The 25,769-nt window shown below is 42.2% G+C and overlaps 1 protein-coding gene and 1 long non-coding RNA gene across 3 annotated transcripts in view; one reads left to right on the top strand and one right to left on the bottom strand.

Annotated features, from left to right (window-relative positions):
* Nucleotides 1-34: 34 nt before the first annotated feature.
* Nucleotides 35-15,730, bottom strand: LOC129844165 (endoplasmic reticulum resident protein 44-like). Its single transcript, XM_055912581.1, has 11 exons — nucleotides 15,581-15,730; nucleotides 10,377-10,449; nucleotides 10,000-10,039; nucleotides 9,615-9,730; nucleotides 6,106-6,290; nucleotides 5,616-5,731; nucleotides 5,322-5,496; nucleotides 4,349-4,460; nucleotides 3,959-4,100; nucleotides 1,671-1,773; nucleotides 35-1,561 (listed from the first exon to the last, which is right to left on the bottom strand). The coding sequence occupies exons 1-11, from the start codon at nucleotides 15,635-15,637 to the stop codon at nucleotides 1,457-1,459; spliced, it is 1,224 nt and encodes a 407-aa protein (XP_055768556.1). The 5' UTR covers nucleotides 15,638-15,730; the 3' UTR covers nucleotides 35-1,456.
* The window catches only part of LOC129844167 (uncharacterized), a 23,210-nt gene continuing 13,099 nt past the window's right edge, over nucleotides 15,659-25,769 (top strand). The window contains exons 1-2 of one of the 2 annotated variants that reach the window (XR_008757925.1): nucleotides 15,659-16,091; nucleotides 17,046-17,150. This is a non-coding gene — a long non-coding RNA (uncharacterized LOC129844167). The remainder of the gene's footprint in view (nucleotides 16,092-17,045; nucleotides 17,151-25,769) is intronic. The other variant, XR_008757924.1, reaches the window with a different exon arrangement.

Below are 25,769 nucleotides of genomic sequence, written 5' to 3'. Positions count from 1 at the left end.
TGTAGAACTGAACAAACAGACTCAACACACAACATCCTGTAAAATGGTTTCATTTACTTGTTTTATTTTCTCCCTCTCCGAGATGACTGATTTAGAAATGAGATTTCTCCCCCTTTAACCCTACCTCCCTCCCTCCGTGACTGGTCAGATTAGGGTACAGTTGGGTTCTAGGGAGGGACTGTACACACAGTACTATAAATAAACACACAACATGCGTCTCAATACTCCTTGTCTCCTTTCATTGCTCCATCTGAACTGATTTGAGTGACAGGTGAAATAAGGATACTTTCCAGGTCAGCTTCTTCCATATTGCTGTCACCTGGACTTGTTGCTAAGTGGGCATGGCCTGGCCTGTGTCAGACCAGTGCAGATAGAGAAGAAGCTACTGTAGAGGATTGAGATGCAGCCCAGAGTCTGATTTTTCTCCTTCAGTGTGAGGTTCCCCTCCTGTCCTCTAGAGCAGCAGTGTCTGACTGACACCTCTCAGCCTTTAGGAACCACCGTCTGAGTCAGTATTGCAGATCTGGGGCACGTTCAAGTACAAAAGGGAGAAAATGCTTTTCTGACTGACGATGGAAACAAACATTTAACTCTTGGACAGTTTATGGTAGTACCTCCATTGTTTCTAAACATTTTGTGCATCCTGAACGTGACTTAGGTGAATAGGCTCTCTGGCCAATCAGTTGCATGAGTTTAGTACCAGGGAGAAGAAAGCTGCATCTCAATACTCTACAATGTGTTCCTTTCCTCGTCTCCTCTCATTACTCCTATTTGAAATCATAGGATAGGTGGAAGCAGCATGGTGGATACCTGCCAGAAATATGCTTTCACGTCAGTTTAAATAAAGGAAAGGAGACGAGGAGGGTAAACTATTGAGATGCAGCTGAGACACTGTAGTCCTCCAGGACCAGGACCAGAACCCTCTCTCACCCAAACGGGACTGAGCTGGACTACCCACAGATAAGAACCGTAATGAGACTGAAAAACCGGAGCAAGGGATCTCACTCGTCAAAAAAAGGGAAAAAAAGGGTGCTACATGTTTTTGAACCTAAAGTAATCTGTTTTTAATTTAGATCAGGATGACACAGACCAACGCTCACTCAGCACAAGCACTATTATTATTTACAAGCTCCAAAAATAAAAGTTAAAACGCTTTGCTTCTTTTTTGTCCTAACCCCCCCCCCCCACCATTTTCTTCTTCTGGTTTCATCCTTTTTATCTAAAATAAAAACTTGTACACGTAAGAGTTATGAAAATATAGGTTCTTCCAACACGGCTGTCATGGATTTAACCTGCTCTCTGCTCTTCCTTATCCCCTCTCTCCATTAAGGGTGTTGGGGGTAAGTTGGGGTGTTGCTGTCCCACCCCGCTGGCCTGTCCTGACTCTGGACACGGACTCAGGGGCATGCCATGGGGTCGTGGGTCATAGGTCAGGGTTGTGGTAAAGTCGTTGCGGTCACAGTTCATCACGGTCCCTGAGGAGTGTGTAGCGCGTCTCACTGGGGGCTAACTTCTGGAAGGAACTCTCTGGTGGGTTACTGGCCACCTCACCGATCTCCTCCTGATGAAATAACACATTTATATACACACACCTCCCTCTACTACGGCAATGACACCGTTTTATACACACATAATGACGGTGTACTAGTATGCTTGTGAGGTGTTCTGACCTGTCCAGGTGTGCTGTCTGTCGGGTCTGGGCCGTGGTGGAACTCTCTGTGTAACTTCCCAGAGTGGAGGTCCAGAACAAACTGCCTCAGCTTCCCAGGGATCCTACGCACACACATTAATATAATCATTAGGTCTACCAATGACATTACTGAAGTGTGGTTGATGACAGAAGGTCATAAACTGATATCACATCAGAGCTGGTCCCATATCAAAGCTGTCTCTGCATGTCAGAGGTGGCTGCAGACACCACACACACACACAGCTAATGAAATAATTTGATCTCGGTGACAGAGGGAGGGAGAACGCAAACACAGCCACAGACATCCAGAGGAGGAGGTAGTGAATGTGATGTAATGTAATTAGTTGAAGCGGGTGTCAGACCTCAGGGCTCTGTCTGTCTGATCATAGAGGTGATAGGGGGAGTGGTGGGGGAGGGGCTTAGATGGGGGGTAAAATAGATTAGATGAAATTACATTCGATTAGTTAACACTAATTGCACGTGCCAAGTCATGTCACATTAGCTCCGGTGTCCAGGGCCGTCAATAGAAGAATTATCTAGAAGGTGTGACATTTCTATTATAATCTGTGGACTGTGTGTGTGTGTGTGTGTAATGGAATGTATTATATTTGACAAATGCAGATTTTCAACATACAGATCTAAATAATCTAATGACAACGATAATGAGCCATCTCAAATACTGTCACTCAAGTCAGACACAAATGAACATTAGAAAAGCCTGGCCTCGAGGGACAACCCCTCAAGCCAATGACAAGCCTTTTGGACATCAACATTCTAACAGTCTAATAAATACACTTCATATATGCTATCGCAAAAATAATCACGTGGTTGTGTTTTTGAAGGTAACAAAATACAAAAGAAAATGCATTTCAAATAAAAACAATAGCATTGTCATTTGTTTATGTAACTGTAGACTATGTAAAAACAAAAAGACACAAACACCACAATTTAACTGTTAAAATCCATTAAATAAACACCATCACAAAGATCATTCATTATTGATTTGTTAACCCATAAGAGTCTAAGTCCTGTCTAAACTGGGGGGGTTTGCACTGAATAATAATATAAAACGCAACACGTGTTGGTTCCATGAGCTGAAATAAAAGATCCCAGAAATGTTCCATACCCACAAAAAGCTTATTTCTCTCAAATGTGTTTACATCCCTATTAGTGAGCATTTCTTCTTTGCCAAAATAATCCATCCACCTGACAGGCGTGGGATAACAAGAAGCTGATTAAACAGCATGATCATTACACAGGTGCACCTTGTGCTGGGTACAATAAAAGGCCACTGACTACAAGAAAGTCCACCAGAGAACTGAATGTTAAAATATCTACCATATGCTGCCTCCAATGTCGTTTTAGAGAATTTGGCAGTATGTCCAACCGGCCATACAACCACAGACCACGTGTATGGCGTTGTGTGTGCGAGCAGTTTGATGATGTCAACAGCGTTCTCCAGTTCCCACCAAAATCCAGCAACTTGGCACGGCCATTAAAGAGGAGTGTGACATCATTCCACAGTCCACAATCAACAGCCTGATCAACTCTATGCGAAGGAGATGTGTCACGTTGCATGAGGCAAATGGCTGTCACACCAGATACGGACTGGTTTTCTGATCCACACCCCTACCTTTTTTTTAAGGTATCTGTGACCAACAGATGCATATCTGTATTCCCTGTCATGTGAAATCCATAGATCAGGGCCTAATGAATTAATTTCAATTGACTGATTTCCTGATATGAACTGTAAATCTTTGAAATTGTTGCATGTTGCGTTTATAGTTTTTTGGTTTTAAGAAAGCAATACCAAGGATCATTTTACTATTTGAGTTTGAATTGTAAGACCCCTTGAAGTTTAAAAAATATATACTTTTGGATGAACAATTAATGTCTCATGGTCTGACAAACGTTCCATAAGCCGTATCACAATTGTAGCTGCGAGCTCCACAGCCAGAGCAAATCTATCCTTTGTCTGGACAGGCCAGAAAATGTGACGTGTCGCTCTCCATGTAAATGATGTGTCAGATTTCACATACTGCAGGTCATCGGAGACGGCGTTCGAAGCGGGACAACCAGACCTTTCACAGAGTGCACATTAACTGATGCTGCGCCATACACAGAGCATGCTGAACACAGAAATGTCAGTTGGAACCGGTCGAGAACCACTCAAGGTGCCCCAAATAGTTGGCCAAATGGCTAAGAGGTAAAAATAAAAATAAAATTCAACCAGAGACAGGTGAAAGAAAGTAGAGAGGTTGTACTTACTCAATGTCTCTGAACTCAGGGTACACATACATGTGTCTGAAGGAGTCTATAGCAATGACAGGACAGTCTGCTGGCGTCTTCTGGATGTGCAGCAGTGGGTGACGGAACTTTTCACAGTCCGCATGCAGAAAGTTTATAGATCCTAGGCAGGAGGGGATAGTAATTAATATAATTTATATTATTTATTAAGAAGATATTACCATGACTATAATAGTACAGTTATCTAACAAATATAATGCAACTCTGTCCCTGGCTGGGATGAAACACAACACAAATAAATAGAACAAAGAGAGAGAGTAAACAATGGTCCCAGCACTGAACCCTGTGGCACACCCTGTTATTTCCCCAGGTGATTGGGCCACAAACAGACTTTTAAGACAAACACACTACCTTTCTCGCTGATGAGCTGGCGTGCCACCTCGTGCTGGAACTTCTCCAAGCTCTCTGTGTCCTCCTTCACGTGAAACAGGATGAGGAATGGGATCCCCTCTTCAGTCAGCTCCTGGAACACACACACATACACACAGGGAAGAGGAAGAAGAGTGAAGGCGTCAGCATGCTTCAGTTCGTCTGGCACCGAGCCGAACCAAACGATGGGCTCGCATACTCCCTTAAAAGACCTTCGCTTGAAAAATGAGAAAAAAAGCAATAGTACTGTTTGTCCATTTTGAGACGCCCCTATACACTTCTTCAATAGTCAGAGTTAATCTAAGATAACTCAAGAAATCTGTCATTAATGTTGACATTTTTGCAGAGGAGATCTTAGTTGCGCAATTTTGCATCTGACTAAGATGTTTGGTGTAGTATGAGGACGGGTCATCTCGTTGAATGACAACAGGCACTTCATTGAAGAATACCTACCGTTGACCAATCTGTGACTAGGGGGCGTAGACTTTGGCTACCGACTTCGGATTGCCTCAAGAAAAGAAATAGTGTGCCCAAAACAGCAGATAAAACCCTTGCCGGGGTCCAAAATGAACAAAAACGTCACAAAATGTAATGTATGCACAAACTGTTCAGAAACTGTTTCGGCTGGGAAGCATCCGGAAGCCTTAACGGGTCAGTGGGAGATTCAGGTGTGTGTGTCTATGCCTTGTTGTCGGCAAATGGCGTAGCTGTCGGTGGATGCCATCCCAGGCCAAGTAACAATGGGAAAAGCACACCCCTCTATTCATATGACAATGAATGAGCAAAGAGATAAGGACAGGATAACATTATGGTGGGGCTGCTGTAGGGGAAGAAGCCAGGCCAGACCTGGAAGACGACTCCCAGCGGTGTGTAGACCGGGGCTAGCCCAAAACCTAAATGAATTCATTTAGACTGGATCAAACTGAGAGAAGAAAAAGAGGTAGAGAGAACGCACCTCTCCGTTTTCGAAGGTGATCTCGCGGACCAGAGGGACACATTTGTCCTGCGCCCAAGCGTAGGTTAGGTCAAAGTTGGTTAGTGAGCCCAGGTACACCATGTCAGGAACAGTCTCCCCCATCGGTTTATAGATCACATTATCACCACTGAACCTCTCTGTCTGGGACACGTCACTGGAGGGACAGAGGAAAGGAAAGATTAAAAGATTACTCAAATGCCAGACCAAAAACATATAAACTATATTATAAATGTTTCGTAGACCCTAAGGTTGGTTTGAAGAGGCTTGACTCACCCGAAGGCAGCGAGAAACACACAGTCGTCTCGGAGGATGTTGGCCACCTTCTCAAACGTGTGGTAGTTCTCAGAATCCTTCTGATCAAAGTAACCAATAATGTTACGCCTGTCCCTCTGCAGAGAGAGAGAGACATATTTCCTGGTTCAGTACCAATTCATTTTTGAGGACAGTCATGTTCAAATCTTTAGGAGGCTTTCTGTTGATAGGTCCTTGGTGTCATTGTCCCGTCAGCTGTGTTCTTTGTCAGTTGCCCTGTATAGTTGTCTTTTTTTTCTTCTATTTGGTTTACATTTTTTACTTTTATGCACTTTGAGATTATTCTGTATAATGAAAAGTGCTGTACAAATGTAATAAATGATTATTATTATTCAATATTTAGATTAGGAATGGTCCTAGAACAGATCCCTGAGGCACACCTTTTACATTTTCAACACACTGATAGCACACTGGATAACAACACACTGACTTGTGTGTGCCTGATACTCACATCCACAGTGTTGCCCTCTTCCAGACTGTGTATCTCTTTAATGGGATCAACCTTCTGCTGGCGGATGAAGTCAGCGATGGCTGTGACTGACCTCTGACCCCTGTACTCCCTCTTCATCATCATCCCATTACGGAACAACTTCAACGTAGGGTACTTACTGATCCTGTAGCGCTGAGCTATGTCAGCTAGAGAGACAGAGAGCGGGAGAGAGGGGTGAATAAAGACAGAGTTTAATATAGAATGAGGTAGAGGGGGAGAAAGGCGGACAAAGGAAAGGGGAATGAAGGAAAAGAGGCAGGTAGAGAAAATCAGAAAAAAGGATGGATAGAAACGGGGATGGAAAAAAGGTGAAAGAGTAAAAGACAGATAGAGGGTGTTTAAAGCTGTCTAAAGACACAGCCGTCAGTCAGCCCCTGATCCCTCAGATGAAAGCTGCCCCCCACTGAGAGTAAATATTCTCATAGTGCTGTGTGTTTGGCAGGTGTCAGTCTCACTGCAGGGTGTCTCTAAGCTCCAGTCTTCACAGGCAGCAGCAGTTTTGTCATTAGTCTTCAAACGGTTTGCAGGTCATCAATAATTCCCTTTAATTTGCTTTATCTCAAAGGATGTGCCTATCAAACGTCTGTGTGTGTGTGTGGGGAGTAACTGATTACAAAAAACGAACTGTAATCCGTTACCAGCTAAAATATTGTAATCAAATTACAGATTTTTGAAAAATCCCACTTCTAGGATTACTTTTAAATTCAGAAAGGATGATGACACCTTTCTGTTTTCTCAACGACATTCAAATCAGCATTGAAAAAACAGTTTAAGTTTGTTGGACCACAAATCAAAGACCACTATGATGACCAACAAATGCATTTTGATGGTTTGCAGGAAAAGAGCAGGAATAGGCTTTTGTAGCATACAGTCCTTCTAATGGTGCGACTGCAACAAACAAATGAAGGCTTTATTAAGAGCAAGACAAAGGAGCTGATCATGGACTACAGGAAACAGAGGGCCGAGCACGCCGCCATCCACGTCGACAGGGCTGTAGTGGAGCGGGTCGAGAGCTTCAAGTTCCTCCACATCAATAAGGTAATAACATGGTCTACACACACCAACACAGTGGTGAAGAAGGCACAACAACGGCTCTTCCCCCTCAGGAGGCTGAAAAGAGTCGGCATGGGCCCTCAGATCCTCAAAAAGTTATACAGTTGCACCATTGAGAGCATCTTGACTGACTGCATCACCGCTTGGTATGGCAACTGCTTGGCATCCCACCACATGGCGCTACAGAGGGTAGTGCGTACGACCCAGTACACCATTGGGGTCGAGCTCCTTGCCATCCAGGACCTCTATACAAGGCAGTGTCAGAGGAAGGCCCTATAAAAATTCTCAAAGACTCTAGTCACCCAAATCATATACTGTTCTCTTTGCCACCGCATGGCAAACGGTACTGATGCACCAAGTCTGGAACCAACAGGACCCTGAACAGCTTGTACCCCCAGGCCATAAGACTGATCAATAGTTAACCAAATAGCTACCCGGACTATCTGCATTGACCCTTTTTGCACTAACTCTTTTGACTCACATACACTGCTGCTACTGTTTATTACATATCCTGTTGCTTAGTCACGTTACCCCTACTTATATGTACATATCTACCTCAATTACCTCGTACCCCTGGACATCGACTCAGTACTGGTACCCTGTGTATATAGCCATGTTATCCTTACTCATTGTGGATTTATTCCTTGTGTTATTATATATGTTTTCTATTTTGTCTCTGCATAGTTGAAAAGGGATCGCAAGTAAGCCTTTTACTGTTAGTTTATCAAATCAAATCAAATGTTATTGGTCACATACACATGGTTAGCAGATGTTAATGCTTGTGCTTCTAGTTCCGACAGTGCAGTAATATCTAACAAGTAATCTAACAATTCCACAACAACTACCTAATACACACAAATGTAAAGGGATGGAATAAGAATATATACATATAAATATATGGATGAGCGATGACCGAGCGGCAAAGGGAAAGTGCAATAGATGGTATAAAATACAGTATATGCATATGAGATGAGTAATGTAAGATATGTAAACATTATTAAAGCGGCATTATTAAAGTGACTAGTGATCCATTTATTAAAGTTGACAATGATTTCAAGTCTGTATGTAGTCAGCAGCCTCTCTGTGTTAGTGATGGCTGTTTTAACAGTCTGATGGCCTTGAGATAGAAGCTGTTTTTCAGTCTCTCGGTCCCAGCTTTGATGCACCTTACTGACCTCGCCTTCAGGATGATAGCGGGGTGAACAGGCAGTGGCTCTACACCTGTTGTTTACAAAAAATGTGACAAATAAAATGTGATTTTGATTTGACTGCTGTTGGCATCCAAAGATGATACATTTGACTTGAATAAACACTTGGAGGTAAGGATGTCGTACCTCCTAGTGTTATTGATATCTACACAGCGCAATGATGTGAATCACACTGCTGCTCTCTCATTTAGCTATCCTCACGGATTGTGGTTGTTGGGGATGGCTGTGGCAAACGAACATGTGAATTTTAACCCAATAATGGTTGAATTGAAGAAGTTAAAGCTGCCTATCAATCAATGTTTTTGCGACCAGTGGACAGGCAGTGAAAAATGCGCTCTTGCAGCTGCATAGTGTGGATCAGTCTGTGGAATAAACGTTTGAGGAGGCGCCTCCATTCTAAAATCCTCCATGGTATTGTGCTCCACATGCTATCAAAAACAAGTTTCATTTAACAAGACCACAAGTGGGGCTTTTATTGCTCTATCTAATTCATGCCGATGAAAAAAAATATGTCCATAGGCCTATTGGACACATGCTCAAACCCGCACACTTCTGATCAACTTAAAGAGCTGCAAATGATAGAGATATCAGAGTGTCACCAACAAAAGCTTAAACAATAGACCTATAGCAAATGATAGAGATATCAGAGTGTCACCAACAAAAGCTTAAACAATAGGCCTATAGCAAATGTAGCATATGTTATTCATTTTTACACACACACTTTTCGTTAGTGTTCAAAGCATGCCATTCCATGAGAGCAGAATTTCCTTTTCAACTTGAAGCAATGAGCCCAATCAGTCCTCAATGACAACAAAATCATAAACAGAGTAGGCTAATAAGTCCTTGGTTTTAGGGTCATGCTCAGGTTAAACAATTTGGTTTATCTATATTGCTATATCCTATTCTTGAAGATCAAGAGAATTACATGAATTGGAACGACCGGGAATCTGACCGACTATGGATTTTAATGTAAAGATATAGCCTAATCGTATGATTATCTGTATTGAAGTAGAAAGCAATGGTTTAGAAGAAGCCTACATAACCCATAAAGTAAAATGCAACATACATTTTTTATCTCCTCCTAACGCCTCTTAAGGGGAAAGTAACGTAAAATGAACTAAAAGTAATCAGATTACTTTACAGAGTTTAGGAAAACCAAAAGTTATGTTATGGATTGAAATCCTGTGTGTGTACGAGCGTGTCACTCACAGTGCTGATCACAGTCGACGCGCGCAAACACCACCTGAGTGACATCAGGAAACTCCTCCCTCGCGATGTTCGATGCCTCCTCAAAGATAGGCTGGAGCATCTGGCTGAATCTACACCTGGGAGGAGAGGGGGGAGAATGTGGGTATCATTTGCTTATCCAAATTAGATTTGATATTGTTACCCTTTGGAGGAACTGTCATACTGTAATTGCTTTGGCCACATTGCATTACTCTCCAGCCATGATGCCACTAAAGCATGTTGGAATTCTAATTCATTAAACACACACACACACGGCAAACAACTGATGTGGACACAAAGAAAATGTGTGCAAACAGACAATTGAGTAGGAGAGGACAAATGTTCACAGGAGAACTAACACACTTACCAGTCTGCATAGAAATTAACCAACGCCACTCCAGCATTGTCTGTGAGGAAAAAAACACGTTACACCCACTGTTTTACAACAACGTCAAACACACAGGAATTAAAGTACATTTACACATACTCATAGACAAGGGAGGTTCGTGGGTGAATCATTAGTGTTATTCATACAGTCAAACAGCCATGAGGCGTTGAGGAAGGAGACAACACAAGATAGGGCAATACAGGGAGAGATGATAGAGAGAGGGAGAGAGGATGGCGAGAGGGAGGAAATGACACAGAGATGGAAAAAGAAAGCGGGATAGATGAGATGGAAAAAGAAAGCGGGATAGATGAGAACCACAGAGATGTCTCTATACCCTGTCACAGACAATGTCTTACTGAGGATGTCTTCAATGTTTCCTGTGTCTAGACTGGTAATTTCAGCCTGGCCTGGAGTGGAGAGACCAGTCACCTAGAGCCGGAGAAGAAAGGGTTAATGAGGGTGATGATATGGCTAGAACCTGTCCCTCACACAGATGTGACATGAGCCCAGTCCAAAAACAACCACTAGACAGTCAGTGTTTGCAGCGTTAACGGAGGAAGTTCTAAAGCTGCTGTCCTATTGTTTCCATTAATTCCCTTGTTGCTGTTTCCAGACCAGGCAAACAGGTGAGAAACAATCTGTCTTTCTCTTTGGCTCCCTCCCTTTCTATTATTTATTTAGAATTGATCCATATGAGTCCTGTTGAGATCCAGATATCTCAGTTCTCTGATGGACGTTGACGCCACAGGTGATGTGGAACAGAGGACTCTGTTCTCAGGGTCAAAGTCAAACTTCCCCATGGACTAGAGCGACCAGGACAGTGTCATACACTGGACACGGAGGCAGAGAAAGAAGTAGAAGTGAGATATCACATTGCATAATATTTTCTGGTTCATATACAGTCCATGAACTAAGCAGACCAGACCCAGCTGCTATCGCATTTGTGTGTATGGGATAGCCACCCCTTAAGCAGATTGGAACTGTGACAATTTTTTCCAATGGTAAACGGCCTGAGTAAGACATCTTCATTCATCCACCATCTTTGATGGAGAGTGGTGTTACTGGAGATGCTCTACTACGCCGAGTCTCACATTCCCTGGAAGATCAAACGTAATTCTCTGTATCTCAGCAAGCATTTCCGAGTCCTATGACAGCGCAATCCAATTCTCTGCTACCACCATAACTTCACACAAAAACAGCAACAAGAGCCAGTCACTAGACTGATAGTTGAGCTTAGGACAGAAGACAGGGCTGTGGCTAGGATATAGACTGGGGCTAAGTTAAGCATGGCCTGGACTTTCCCATGTATTAATACTAAGGGAACCCCTCTAAACCAGTGTCTCAGTAGCATCCTGTCAATGATAACATTCAGATAACTAAGCTTTATCTAACATCAGTCGTTTGACTCATCCAAAAACAGCAGGGTGTGTGTGGTGGAAGACACACCCTCTTAAGTAGCTTTCAAAGGTGTGTATTCTAAGACGAGAGACACGGTCACAGTGCCCTCCGTAGTTATTGGGACAGTGAAGCATGTTTTCTTCTTATGGCTGTAAACTCCAACAGTTTGAAATCAAGCAATGACTGTGGGGTTAAAGTGCAGATCGTGAGCTTTCATTTGAGGGTGTTTTCATCCATATTGGGTGAACCGTTTAGAAGTTACAGCACTTTTTCTACATAGTCGCCCCCTTTTAGGGGACTAAAAGTATTGGAACAAATTCACTTATATGTGTATTAAAGTATTACAAAGTTAAGTATTTGATCCCATATTCCTAGCACGCAATGACTACATCAAGCTTGTGACTCTACACATTTGTTGGATGCATTTGCTGTTTGTTTTGGTTGATTTTCAGATTATTTTGTGCCCAATAGAAATGAATGGTAAATAATGTAGTGTGTAATTTTGGAGTTGCTTTAATTGAAAATAAGAATAGAATATGTTTCTAAACACTTCTACATTAATGTGGATGCTACCATGATTACGGATAATCCTGAATGAATCGTGAATAATGATGAGTGAGAAAGTTAGATGGACAAATATCCCCCCCCCCCCCCCCCCCAAAATGCTAAAGTCACCCAAGTCATAGACTGTTCTCTCTGCTACCGCACGGCAAGCGGTACCAGAGTGCCAAGTCCAAAAGCCTCCTTAACAGCTTCTACCCCCAAGCCATAAGACTCCTGAACAATTAATAAAATGGCCACCCGGACTATTTACATTGACACCCCCGCCCTTTGTTTTTTCACTGCTGCTACTCTCTGTTTATTATCTTTGCATAGTCACTTTACAAATTACCTTGACTAACCTGTACCCCGCACATTGACTCGGTACCCCCTGTATATAGCCTTGTTATTGTTATGTAAATATCTTGTGTAACTTTTTTTTACTTTAGTTTATTGAGTAAATATTTTCTTAACTCTATTTCTTGAACTGTATTGTGTGGTTAAGTGCTTGTAAGTAAGCAATTCACGGTAAGGTCTACACCGGTTGTATTCGGCACATGTCCCTACGTTCAGTAATGGTCAGTCATTTCTGTAAGTAGTTGTGGTCAGTACTTGTGTGATTTTTATCAATAGTTTGGGTAAGTAGTAGGGAGGTTCATTAGTTGTGGTGATTCTTTTTTTGGTCGTGGTCAGTAGTTAGTCAGCAGTTGTGGTCAATAGTGATCAGTAGTTTTGGTCAGTCGTTTTGATAAGTAGATGTGTGGTTCAGTAGTTTTGGTCAGTCGTTTTGATAAGTAGATGTGTGGTTCAGTAGTTTTGGTCAGTCGTTTTGATAAGTAGATGTGTGGTTCAGTAGTTTTGGTCAGTCGTTTTGATAAGTAGATGTGTGGTTCAGTAGTTTTGGTCAGTCGTTTTGATAAGTAGATGTGTGGTTCAGTAGTTTTGGTCAGTCGTTTTGATAAGTAGATGTGTGGTTCAGTAGTTTTGGTCAGTCGTTTTGATAAGTAGATGTGTGGTTCAGTAGTTTTTGGTCAGTCGTTTTGATAAGTAGATGTGTGGTTCAGTAGTTTTTGGTCAGTCGTTTTGATAAGTAGATGTGTGGTTCAGTAGTTTTTGGTCAGCCGTTTTGATAAGTAGATGTGTGGTTCAGTAGTTTTGTGGTTGTGGTCAGTACTTGTGGATAGTAGTTTTGGTCAGTAGTTTTGTGGTTGTGGTCAGTTTAGTTGGTGCTGTTAGTAGTTGTGATCAGTAGTTGTGGTCAGTAGTGGTCAATAGTTTTGGTCAGTAGTTGTGATCTGTAGTTGTGTCGTCAGTAGTTGCGGTCAGCAGTTATTTGGTTGTGATCAGGAGTTTTGGTCAGTATCTTTTGTGGTTTCAGTTTTGGTCAGAAGCGTTAAGTAGTTTTGTGGTCAGTAGTTGTGTTGTTGTGGTCAGTAAACGTGTGGTTGTAATCAGTAGTTGTGTGGTCCATAGTTTTGTGGTCAGTAATGGTGTGGTTGTGGTCAGTAGTTGTGTTGTTGTGGTGATACTTTGCGGGGTCCAGTAGTTGTAGTCGGTAGTTTTGGTCAGTAGTTGTTATCAGTAGTTGTATGATTGTGGCCTGTAGTTGTGGTCAGTTGTTTTGTTGTTGTGGTCAGTAGGTGTAGTCAGTAGTAGTGATCAGTAGTTGTGTGGTTAAGTGCTTGTAAGTAAGAATTTCACAGTAAGGTCTACACCGGTTGTATTCGGCGCATGTCACTACGTTATATCAGCATCGAACATGTCACCCTCCCTAGGAGAGTGGGTGACCTCGACAATTTATTGTTAAAACGAGAGGCTGCCTGGATCTTTAATTTAAAGACCCTTGCTTCTCTTGGTTTCAACGTAGACTTTGATCTGAAGCCGTTCTTGTGATTTTGCTATTGTAAATGTTTTGTAGGCCTAGGTAGGCAAATTGTATCTAAGATGGAATGCTATCCATTCATGTTTTTGGTATGTTATTTTTATATATGAGAATGAACCAATGATATCAGGCCACACCATGATTACAGACACCTGTGTGTGTGTCCTTTGACACCCCGCAGTGTTTGTGATTATACCCTGCTGAAGACAGTTTGTCTGTCAAAACGTTGAATATGAGGTTATTAAATTATTGCATCTGAGCTCCTAGAGTGTGCGGCTCTACTTACATTTTTTAAGTATTCGCCGCATGTGACAAATAACATTTTATTTGCCCTTTGGTCCCCTAAAATGGGGGGAACATGTACAGAAAGTGCTGTAATTTCTCAACAGTTCACCCAATATGGATGAAAATACCCTCAAATGAAATAACCTCAAAACCAAACTTTTGGAGTGTAAAGCCAAAAGAAGAAGAAATGTTTCACTGTCCCAATAATTACAGAGGGCACTGTGTATGTATGTACAGTATGCGTTTAAGGTGACAGTCAGTGTTAACAGGAGAAGCTGTCTTTACTGTGGTTTGTAATATGCACTGTAATATAGCACTTGAGAGAGAAGGCTGAGTGGTGGCGGATGTGGTTGTATGTACAAAATGTACACACACTATTTCTGGGGTCAACTAATACAGGACTAGTGGTATTGCGTATAGTGATGTCATCTCACAGCAGCCTGGCTGTGACACTCGTCTGCATGTCTGCTGGGCGACAACAGCTTCAGTTTAACAAGAGATATTTCAGTAATTAAATGTTTCCACTGTCTCTGGTTTAAGTATGTGACGGTGACGAGACAGGCCTATTCCCTATTTTTTTTTAATGAATACAGACATATTTGTAGATACTTTCTAGACATCTTCCAGTTTATAGATTAGAAGCCATTATAAAAGCTATGAATCGTGCTGATTAACAAGTATATGACAGTTTAAATCCCTGACTGACTGTAAAGAAAGTTTACACTGTAATAGGCCGATATCCTGAGCAGCAAAATAGAGCTTTGATCAGTTCCGGGTTGTCAGCCAATAGGAATGAGCCACAACAGAGGAATTCGCCAACCGGCTCCATCATTCCGCAACACGATTATGGCTAAATTCACTAACTTGTGGCACCGTCCCACGACCTGGCTAGTTAGCTACATATGTTAGCAAGCAAGACAACTACAACATTAGCTGTTGGCTAGCTAGCTAGGTAAGTTAAACAAACAGCAAATATAGCCAAGTCTGATAGCTAACGTTAGCTCACACAATCAATGATACGTGGATTTAAGATTCACCATGCATCTAGAATAAGATACTGATTTGGACTTGCACAGTCGTTAGCTAGCTAGTTAACATAACAGGGCAGAGTAAGGCGAGTGATCACAGAAAAGGAGGGTCATGACTCATGTCTCTACATTGCTAACTAACAGTTAGCTAACGTTACCAAGCTTAGCTAGCCAGCTAGCTGATCTCAATTAACCTGGTTTGCCGACTAGATATTTTAGCCAGTTAACGTTAGCTAGGTACAGTAATGTAAAGACTATATTCATGTTCAATACATCTTTAATTTGTGATTGACAAAAGTAGCTATCACTTTGAAAAACGAATGCCCATAATTCTAATGTTAGCTAACTGTTTGTGAAACCGGACCGACCGCACTTGAAATACGAGGACGTGTAAGTTAGCTGTCGAAGCCCAATTGAAGTTCCTTACCAGCAGTATCGTGAAGAAGCCGACCTCGAGAGAGGATACTATTGGTGGTAGTTTCATTGTAGAGTTGGTTGAGGTTATGGTGTTGTTCGGTCTTCCCTGTCTCTAGACACAACTCTGCTGCTGAGGCAGGAAACGGATGGGTGACCACGGTAACGTGAGCGATCTTTCCGTGTTTAACGTTGTGGTTTATGGGAGTAGTAGTTTTGTAATTTTCTTTAGCAATGATTCCCAATTAGGCTTAAACTACAAGTATGTCGTATTTCTTTGGAGGTTAGAAGAATTGAAAGTTGGGAGTTGTATTTTTCTAAATATTTTGCGACCCAGATGTTTGTGGTCTGACGGAACACTTTCTGGGACAAAACTTCTAGCGTTAGAGAGTGAGAGAGTCAGGAAGATACTGATCAGAGGAACAAATAACTTTAAAAAAATATACATTCATTATCCTAATGTTGACAGTTGCTAAATGCATATTTTTCTCAATTATTCCGTGATTTCTAACAGAGTAAGTAAGGTAAGTTGCATCATCGTTAACGTTAGTTATCCAGGCTACCCTGCTAGCTAACTATCAAACTCAATGCACCGATAGTCATTTCTTAATGACCTGTTAGTGACATGCTGATTTTGCCCTGTGCATGTGACTAATAAACTCATCTAATCTAAATCTAATATTTTCGCCTGCTTAAAGCCATGGCAGGTACACAGATTCAGGCAGGATATCAACTGTATTGTAGTCTGTTATTGACTCTCCAGCTGTTTCAGTTGTTTTGTGTATTTTTACCAAATCTTTACCGAGGCTACAATATGAAAAAAAATCATTCTAACAACTGTTAAGTTACTGAAATAATACAGTATGTTGTGTTACTTATTACACAGTTATTACTTAACACTTCACAAGTTACTACAGTAGTAGAAAAAAGATTACAGTCAGATAGTTTTGGGACAGAACAACGGTAGACTGTGTATCCAGTAGACAGACTCCCGATGTTCTGTCCTAAAACTAACAGTCAGAGTGCAGCGTCCAAAATATTACAGTCGGCTGTAGTTACTGCTCTTTAACTGCAATTTCAAAACGGAAATATTTTTTTGTAAGGGGTGTAACAACATACAGGTAGCAGACACTGCTTGATACAAAATGTAATTCTCAGAGTAGCTTAGTATGCGCTGCCTCTGTTGTTTGGATGGGAAGTGGACAGACAAGAGACTTGTGGGATAGAAAGACATGGACTCTGTGTCTGAGCAGTTGTGATGTAGCAGAGAGTGTCTATATATCTATCTTCTCTCTATCACCTTGTCTCTCTTTGTCTCTGTCCATTTCTCCCTCTGCCCTTCCTGCTCTAACCAAGTCTATCATAGAGCACTGTAGTTGGCATAGAGCGGGCAGGGTGTCGGTGTATGTTGGCAGCGTTGCTGTGAGCAGGTGGGCAGGTCTCAGTGTGAGAGATCCTCTCTCTCTCTCTCTCCGGAGGATCTAGGATCAGGGCAGGCAGGGGACCTGGACGTGCAGCCAAGCCCACCAAGGATGCACTGAGCTGGGGAACATCTGCTGTGGCCTCCCCCTAGCACTGCCATGGTAAGAGTCCAAAACACACACCCATACACTCACAAACCAGCGCATACATCCTCCTCTCAATGATTCATTCTAATGTGACCATAGTGTTATCCTTGTCACTACTATCTAAGGGGTCATGTAAAACCATGTTTTTTGTTGCCTGTGTGTGTGTGTGTGTGTGTGTGTGTGTGTGTGTGTGTGTGTGTGTGTGTGTGTGTGTGTGTGTGTGTGTGTGTGTGTGTGTGTGTGTGTGTGTGTGTGTGTGTGTGTGTGTGTGCGTGTGTGTGAGACACTGACTGTGTGTGGTGTGTGTGTGTATTTCATAATTGTTAAGTAGATTAAATGTTGAATTGAATCCCAACATTAATATTTGATGTGGTAAAGCTGTCCATAGGGGGTTCCCACTTCCCATTGTGTCACTTCCCATGGAGACAGGTGCGTGTGCGTGTGTGTGTGTGTGTGTGTGTGTGCTTACTGTAATAGTTGAACTATTAATAATTTTTTATAAGCAGATCTTCTCATGTCTATACTGGGGTTTAATAGCAGGAACCGGGTTACCGAGATTTCCCACCCATACCCACTCCCATTTCCCGGGATAAAAAACTGTGAGAAACCGGTGAATTATAATACATTATTTCTATGAACAGCATTATGTGAAATGGAACTGTTAAATTATATGCAATGTCTAAATATGGCTTATCTACGGCCTTCTGTGCTCTCCTATCTGCATGATCAATAATCAACGCTCAGGGTGGGGGCAAACAGCGCTGTATGGAGCATAGTTCACAATGAATGCATGTATCATCTCATCAGCTGGTAACTTTTTTTCTTGAGACAGGGAAATTTGCTTCAACATAGCCTATGGTACAGTAATATTAGGCCTAATACATCTGAATGATAGATTATTATGAATGTGTTGCTAATTTACACATCTCCATCTGGCTTTCGGGGTCACCTTATTGTATAGATAAACATATTTTTTTTGCATCTGCAGAATTTTAAAACAGCCTATCACTCGAATATCTTTGCTTTAAATCAGTGCGGAGGCGAGCACTCTTTGTTAAAGCCTTTCTCTCTTTCAATCAATTCCATTCAAATTGCATCTAAAATAGATCGTCCTCAAGATTGTTGGACAGTTCACCATTCTCTTTCGGCAATTACACAGCTGCTCTCCTCTGGCCTCTCTCCTTCTTAACTTTTGTGGAGTCCCAGGAAAAGCTAGAATAGCTTGTTGGCCATTTTTTCCAGCATTACTTATACTAAGAGACTATTCAAAGAGGGATGCAAGCTTGCTCTTGTTTGCTGAATGTTAAATAGAAGGAAGAGAACGCACGATGGTGATAGGCTATAGCAGTTATTTATTCAGACCCATTACCATTCAATCCTAGTGAAGTGAAAGCCGCCTGCATCCTTCTCTGGTAGTCTACTATATTATTCAAACATGCCATTACAATAATGAAGATAAGGACAACAAAACATATTTCCTTTAACTGTTGAGAGCGAGGAAGGAATGAAGCAACAATAGAGAAAGTAGGAGGTAGACTAGTACGCACAAAATGTGGGGAAATATTATGAAAAGTTAATGCATCAGCCTACTAATTATTAAAATGTAAAATAGGCCCTATTATTACTCAAAATGTAAATAAATTCTCTAGCCTATACATTTGTAGGCTGCATGTCCTGCACTAGCATTGCACATTCTTCATGGTTTGAAAGAAGTGTGTAATTTCAGTCCATTATACAATACAGTACATAAATACAGTCCATTATACAATACAGTACATAAATACAGTCCATTATACAATACAGTACATAAATACAGTCCATTATACAATACAGTACATAAATACAGTCCACACTCAAAAATATTACTGGAGCTTGTTTCCTTTATTTCCCCGAGAGCATACATCTATGTGCTTTTCAGTTTTTCTGTAGAGTGTAATGTGCGGTATAGCCTATCATATGTATTGGATAAAGGCATAATCATTTGGGCTTTTTTGGGCTTGGGCTCATAAAAGGTCTTTAGTGTAGGACTCATAACATTTCTTTAATGTAAGGCTCGTCTTGTTCAGGTAGCATCTAGCTTGAATATTCATGCAGATCCAAGCTAATCCAGATACTGTATATTTAAGATGTCCTGCCCCCTGGGCCCTGCTCCTTTTTTACCCTGTGTGCTATCAGGAGCACATCGGACTCATTTTAATTGTTGGGCCATGGGGTGGGGGCTTTTTGATGAGTTTTTCTTTTTTCTTTAAGGGGTGGATCAGCTTAATATTGCGGAAAGAATGTTGTTTCCATCAATGTAATTGTCTGCATTATTTCCAATCCCCCATATATTTTGGGGTAAATATATCCATACATGCATGCATACATATACACATACATACATACACATACCTATATAGACATACATACTTTTTTAAAGAATATACCTTTATTATTATTCCCCGCAAACCCTACCACCGATCCCCCAATTGGAGTAAACTAATAAACACTTCGGCTTTTACCTTCAATTTATACATCTTATACACATTTTACAGACACCGTCTACTTTACAATAGTTCTCTCTTGTTTGTTCTTAGTCCTTCCTCTATTTCTGATGTCCATCCAGTTTGATTTCTATTTGTAACTGTGCTATTTCACAAAAGTTCCGAACCTATATACATTTTACAGATCCCGTATGTTTTACATTGTTTATCTTCTATCTTCATTGCTTCTACACCTGCATTGCTTGCTGTTTGGGGTTTTAGGCTGGGTTTCTGTACAGCACTTCGAGATATTAGCTGATGTACGAAGGGCTATATAAAATAAACTTGATTGATTGATTGATATTAGTCCCACCCTTCAGCTCCATTCAACCCCTCCCATCTATCTCTCAACACCATCCATTTCGGATTTCTATTTGCCATATATTTTTCAACTGTGCTGTGATGCTTCACAAAATAATTGAACCTTTCTATTCTCATAGCTTCTACAGATTGTAAATTAAAAATAAACAATTTTGCAAAAATAATTATTATATTATTGATTGATTGACTATGGCTTTTCAAATCCCCCAGTATTGCTATCTATAGCGTTAGTTCTAGGCAAATGTTGCAATTCTTCAGCCATTCCTGGACCTGTGACCAAAAACGAGCTACATACAGACAATAACAAAATAAATGATCTAATGACTCTGCCTCCTCACAGCAGAATCTGCAGAGCTGGGAAGATTGTATCCCCCATATATATAACTATTAGTTGCAAGAATTTTGTATAGTAATTTAAATGGAAAAATTCCAAGTTTTGTATCCGGCGTTGTTTTGCGTATCAATTCATAAACCATGTGCCATGGAATGGGTACATCGAAAATCTCTTCCCAACTATTTTGCAATTTATATGGCACAGCTGTCAGTTTTTTGGTCCTTAATGAAATTGGTATATGTTTTCATTTATCACACTTTTCTTTAACCAGTTATGTTCTTTAATACAGGGCCGACATACAAGTTCCTTACTTTTTCCCCTTCTACTTGCCTCTTCCATTTTTGTGGTAGTGCTGCAATTAATTGGTTGTAATTTTGGGCAGAGCAGACATTTCCATATGTCTGTGTTAGCTGCATGTGTGACATAACTCCACCAGTCCTATTTATGATATCATTCACTAAAATTATACCTTTTTTTTTTTTAAATGTCTTCGAAAAATACAGTTTTTTTAATCAATTAGTATATTTGAATTTAATCACAATATTTGTTGTATTATTTCTTCTGCCTTTTCAGGTGGATTAAACTTAAATCGCAACCAAATTTTTAAGGCTTGTTTAAAAAATAAAGATATTTTGGAGATTATTTCCTTTTCAAACAACCGAAGTGAGCAGGTGTAATCTGAATAAATGGAAAAAGGCCCTTCTTGAACATAGGATGAGACATTCGTACCAATTTACTAGAGAACCAGTTTGGATTTAAGTATAACTTTTGTATTTTCCTTTCCATGGTAGCAAGATCTTATCTATTTTTGCTAACTTTCGATAAAAATGCATTGGAGTGAGATCATTTCTTTCTTTTGGGATTTGTATACCGAGTATGTCCACATCTCCGTCAGACCATTTAATTGGTAAACTACATGGTAATGTAAAATTAGCATTTTTTTGTGATCCAATAATATCCATTTATCATAATTTGGTTTTAATCCAGAGAGGATAGCAAAAGTATCTAGATCCTCTATGAGGCCGTGGAGAGACTCTAATTGTGGTTTTAAAAGAAAACATGAATCATGAGCGTACAATGACGCCTTCATTTTTAAGCCACGGATTTCTAATCCCTTAATATTATTGTTTGATCTAATCTTAACAGCTAACATTTCGATGACAATAATAAATAGATATGCCGATAGTGGACAACCTTGTTTTACTCCTCTAGATAGTTTTAAACTTTCTGAGATGTAGCCATTATTTACTATTTTACACGTAGGGTTACTATACATAACATTAACCCATTTTACAAGAGATTCCCCAAAATTGAAATATTCTAAGCATTTATATATAAACTCCAGTCGTACTTTATCAAAAGCCTTTTCAAAATCAGCTATGAAAACCAGGCCTGGTGTCCCCGATATTTCATAGTATTTGTCACGCCCTGACCGTAGATTGCTTTGTATGTTTCTATTTTTACTTTGGTCAGGGTGTGATGTGGGTGGGTATTCTATGTCTGGGTATTCTATGTTGTATGGCACGAAGCCTCCGGTGAGGATCCATGGCACGAAGCCTCCGGTGAGGATCCATGGCACGAAGGCTCCGGTGAGGATCCATGGCACGAAACCTCCAGTGAGGAGTTATGGCACGAGGCCTCCAACGAAGGACGTCAGTCCGGAGCCTCCAGCAACGCCCTCTAGTCCGGAGCCTCCAGCGTCTCCCTCTAGTCCGGAGCCTCCAGCGACGTCCTCTAGTCCGAAGCCTTCAGCGTCGCCCTCTAATCCGGAGCCTCCAGCGACGTCCTCTAGTCCGGAACCTCCAGCGACGCCCTTTAGTCCGGAGCCTCCAGCGACGGGCTTCAGTCAGGAGCAGCCAGAGTCTCCCTCCTGTCCGGAGCAGCCAGAGTCTCCCTCCTGTCCGGAGCAGCCAGAGTCTCCCTCCTGTCCGGAGCAGCCAGTCTCCCTCCTGTCCGGAGCAGCCAGAGTCTCCCTCCTGTCCGGAGCAGCCAGAGTCTCCCTCCTGTCCGGAGCATCCAGAGTCTCCCTCCTCTCCGGAGCATCCAGAGTCTCCCTCCTCTCCGGAGCATCCAGAATCTCCCTCCTGTCCGGAGCAGCCAGTCTCCCTCCTGTCCGGAGCAGCCAGAGTCTCCCTCCTGTCCGGAGCAGCCAGAGTCTCCCTCCTCTCCGGAGCATCCAGAGTCTCCCTCCTCTCCGGAGCATCCAGAGTCTCCCTCCTCTCCGGAGCATCCAGAGTCTCCCTCCTGTCCGGAGCAGCCAGAGTCTCCCTCCTGTCCGGAGCAGCCAGAGTCTCCCTCCTGTCCGAAGCAGCCAGAGTCTCCCTCCTGTCCGGGGCCCGCTGTGAGGGTCCCCGGTCCGGGGTCGGCGGTAAGGGTCCCCGCTCCAGAGGCGCCACCTAACTGGGCCAAGACTAAGGTGGAGCGGGGTCCCGCACCAGAGCCGCCACTGTAGTGAAATGCCCACCCAGACCCTCCCCTATTGGTTCAGGTTTTGCGGGCGGAGTCCGCACCTTTGGGGGGGGGGGGGGGGGGGTGGTACTGTCACGCCCTGACCATAGATTGCTTTGTATGTTTCTATTTTTAGTTTGGTCAGGGTGTGATGTGGGTGGGTATTCTATGTCTGGGTATTCTATGTTGTAAGTCTAGGTTTTCTGTTTCTGTGTGTTTGGCCTGGTGTGGTTCCCAATCAGAGGCAGCTGTCTATCGTTGTCTCTGATTGGGAGCCATATTTAGGTAGCCTGTTTTTCCACTTTTGTTTGTGGGTGGTTGTTTCCTGTTTAGTGTTTTGTTTCACCTTTCAGGACTGTTCGTTTGTCGTTTTTGTTGTTTGTCAAGTGTTTTCGTATTTTATGAAACAATATGACCACTTACCACGCTGCACCTTGGTCCTCCTCTCCTTCTCCAGACGACAATCGTTACAGTATTCTATTGTTTCCAGTACTTGTCTTATAATATCTCCAATGTATCGTCCATGTAAAAAACCTGTCTGATTAGGATGAATAATATCTGACAATACTTTTTTAATTCTATGCGCCAAGCATTTTGCGAGGATTTTTGCATCACAACACTGAAGTGCAAGAGGTCTCCAATTATTTTAATGGACTGGATCTTTATATATACCACTTGGGTCCTGTTTCAGTAATAATGATATCAGACCTTCTTGTTGCGTGTCTGATAATCTACCATTTATATAGGAGTGGTTAAAACATGCTAATAATGGTCCTTTGAGTATATCCCAAAACGTTTTGTATACTTCCACTGGTATGCCATCCAGCCCTGGAGTTTTCCCATCCTTAAAGGCTTTAATTGCATCAAGCAGTTCCTCCTCTGTAATTTGGCCTTCACATGAGTCTTTCTGTATAGATGTTAATTTTACATTATTATTAGGGAAAAAATCCATACAATTAGTTTCAGTTAGTGGAGATGGAGGAGCCTGAAACGAAAACATATTCTTAAAGTACTTTACTTCCTCTTTCAAAATATAATTTGGTGAATCATGTGTGACTCCATCATTTGTAACAAGTTTTAATACTTTTTTTTTGGTAGCATTTCTATATTGAAGATTGAAAAAGAATTTGGTGCATTTTTCCCCATATTCCATCCATTTCGCTTTATTTTTATAATATATTACACTGTATCTTTCTTGAATAAGTTCCTCCATTTCTTTTTGTTTTTCCTCTAACTTATTCTGTGCCTCTATGGTACCGTTTTTATTGCTATCTAACTGTACTGTTAGTCCTTCACTTTCCTTTGTTAATATGGACTCTTTTGATCTAAATTGCTTTTGTTTTATAGATGAGTACTGAATTGCATGGCCTCTAAAGGCACACTTAAAAGTGTCCCATACAATATGGGGATCTGCTGTACCTATGTTAGGTCTGAAAAAGTCAGTTATAAATTCTTCTGTCCTAGTTCTAAACAATTTATCATCTAGTAGGCTTTGATAAAAATTTCCAATATCCTCGCCCACGTGGAAATTCTGTAAGAGTAATATATATGCAATTATGTGATGATCCGACCGCATTCTGTCCCCTATCAACACTTTTTAAACTTTTGGTGCCAGAGAGAATGGCATAAGAAATTAGTTAAGACGACTAGCTTGATTAAGCATTCGCCATGTGTATCTCACTAGGTCAGGGTATTTAAGTCTCCATATATCCACTAATTCCAATATATCCATGACATTCTGTCACGCCCTGAACATAGTAAGCTGTTTTTCTCTGTGTTGGTTGGGGCGTGATGATGACTTAGGTGGGTTATCTAGGTGTATTTGTATGTCTATGGTGGCCTGATACGGTTCCCAATCAGAGGCAGCTGTTTATCGCTGTCTCTGATTGGGGATCATATTTAGGCAGCCATTTCATTTTGTGTTTGTGAGATCTTGTCTATGTTTAGTTGCCTGTCTGCACTATTTGTATAGCTTCACGTTTTGTTCATTGATTTTGTTGTTTTGTTTAGTGTTTCATTCATTAAAAGAGAATGTACGCATACCACGCTGCGCCTTGGTCTCACTCATACGACGATCGTGACAGAAGATCCCACCAGAAATGGACCAAGCAGCGTGTACAGGAGGAATGGAATTGGGAGGAGATCCTGGATGGAAAAGGACCCTGGACGCAGGCCGGGGAGTATCGCCGTCCTAAGGAGGAGATAGATGCAGCGAAAGCGGAACGGCGACGATACGAGGAGATAGCGCAACGGAGCAAGCACGAGAGGCAACCCCAAGAAATGTTTTTGGGGGGGCCACATTGAGCAGTCGGCGGAGCCGAGGAGTGAACCAGAGCCAGTCAGGGAGTCGAGTGAGGAGTTTGACGCAAAATTCCGGAGAGAAGTGCTGGCATTGAGAGCGCTGCAGAGTGGGCGTGCTGAGGTGCGTGTCATCAGCCTGGTGCCACCAGTACCGGTCCCACGCATCAGGTCTCCAGTGCGCCTTCACAGCCCAGTGCGTCCTGTGCTAGCTTCCCGCACTTGCTGGGCTGGAGTGAGCATCCAGTCAGGAAGGGTTGTGCCAGCTCTGCGCTCTAGACCTCCAGTACGCCTCCACAGTCCAGTACGTCCTGTGCCTCCTCTCCACACTCACCCTGAGGTGCGTGTCATCAGCCCGGTGCCACCTATACCGGTCCCACGCATCTGGTCTCCAGTACGTCCTGTGCCCCCTTCTCCGTACTCGCCCTGAGGTGCGTGTCATCAGCCCGGTGACACCTGTACCGGTCCCACGCATCAGGTCTCCAGTGCCCATCCACAGTCCAGTACGTCCTGTGCCTCTTCCCCGCACTCGCCCTGAGGTGCGTGTCATCAGCCCGGTGCCACCTGTACCGGACCCACGCATCAGGCCTCCAGTGCACCTCCACAGTCCAGAGCATCCGGCGACAGTTCCCAGTCTAGAGCTTCCGGCGACAGTTCCCAGTCCAGAGCTTCTGGCGACGTTTCACAGTCCGGAACCTCCAACGACGGGCC

This window comes from Salvelinus fontinalis, unplaced genomic scaffold (assembly GCF_029448725.1).
Source record: "Salvelinus fontinalis isolate EN_2023a unplaced genomic scaffold, ASM2944872v1 scaffold_0186, whole genome shotgun sequence".
Lineage (NCBI taxonomy): Eukaryota > Metazoa > Chordata > Actinopteri > Salmoniformes > Salmonidae > Salvelinus > Salvelinus fontinalis.
The sequence above is the reverse complement of the archived record's forward strand: the minus strand, read 5'-3'. Positions and strand labels throughout refer to the sequence as shown.

Bases quoted from the DNA above. Each gene is read 5' to 3' on its own strand.
- LOC129844165 (XM_055912581.1), bottom strand. From the start codon at position 15,637: ATGAAACTACCACCAATAGTATCCTCTCTCGAGGTCGGCTTCTTCACG. The intron at 5,732-6,105 runs GTGAGTATCAGG...CTCTCTCTGCAG, and splicing joins AAGAGGGCAACACTGTGGAT to AGGGACAGGCGTAACATTAT. The intron at 4,461-5,321 runs GTGCGTTCTCTC...TGTGTGTTCCAG, and splicing joins TCACCTTCGAAAACGGAGAG to GAGCTGACTGAAGAGGGGAT.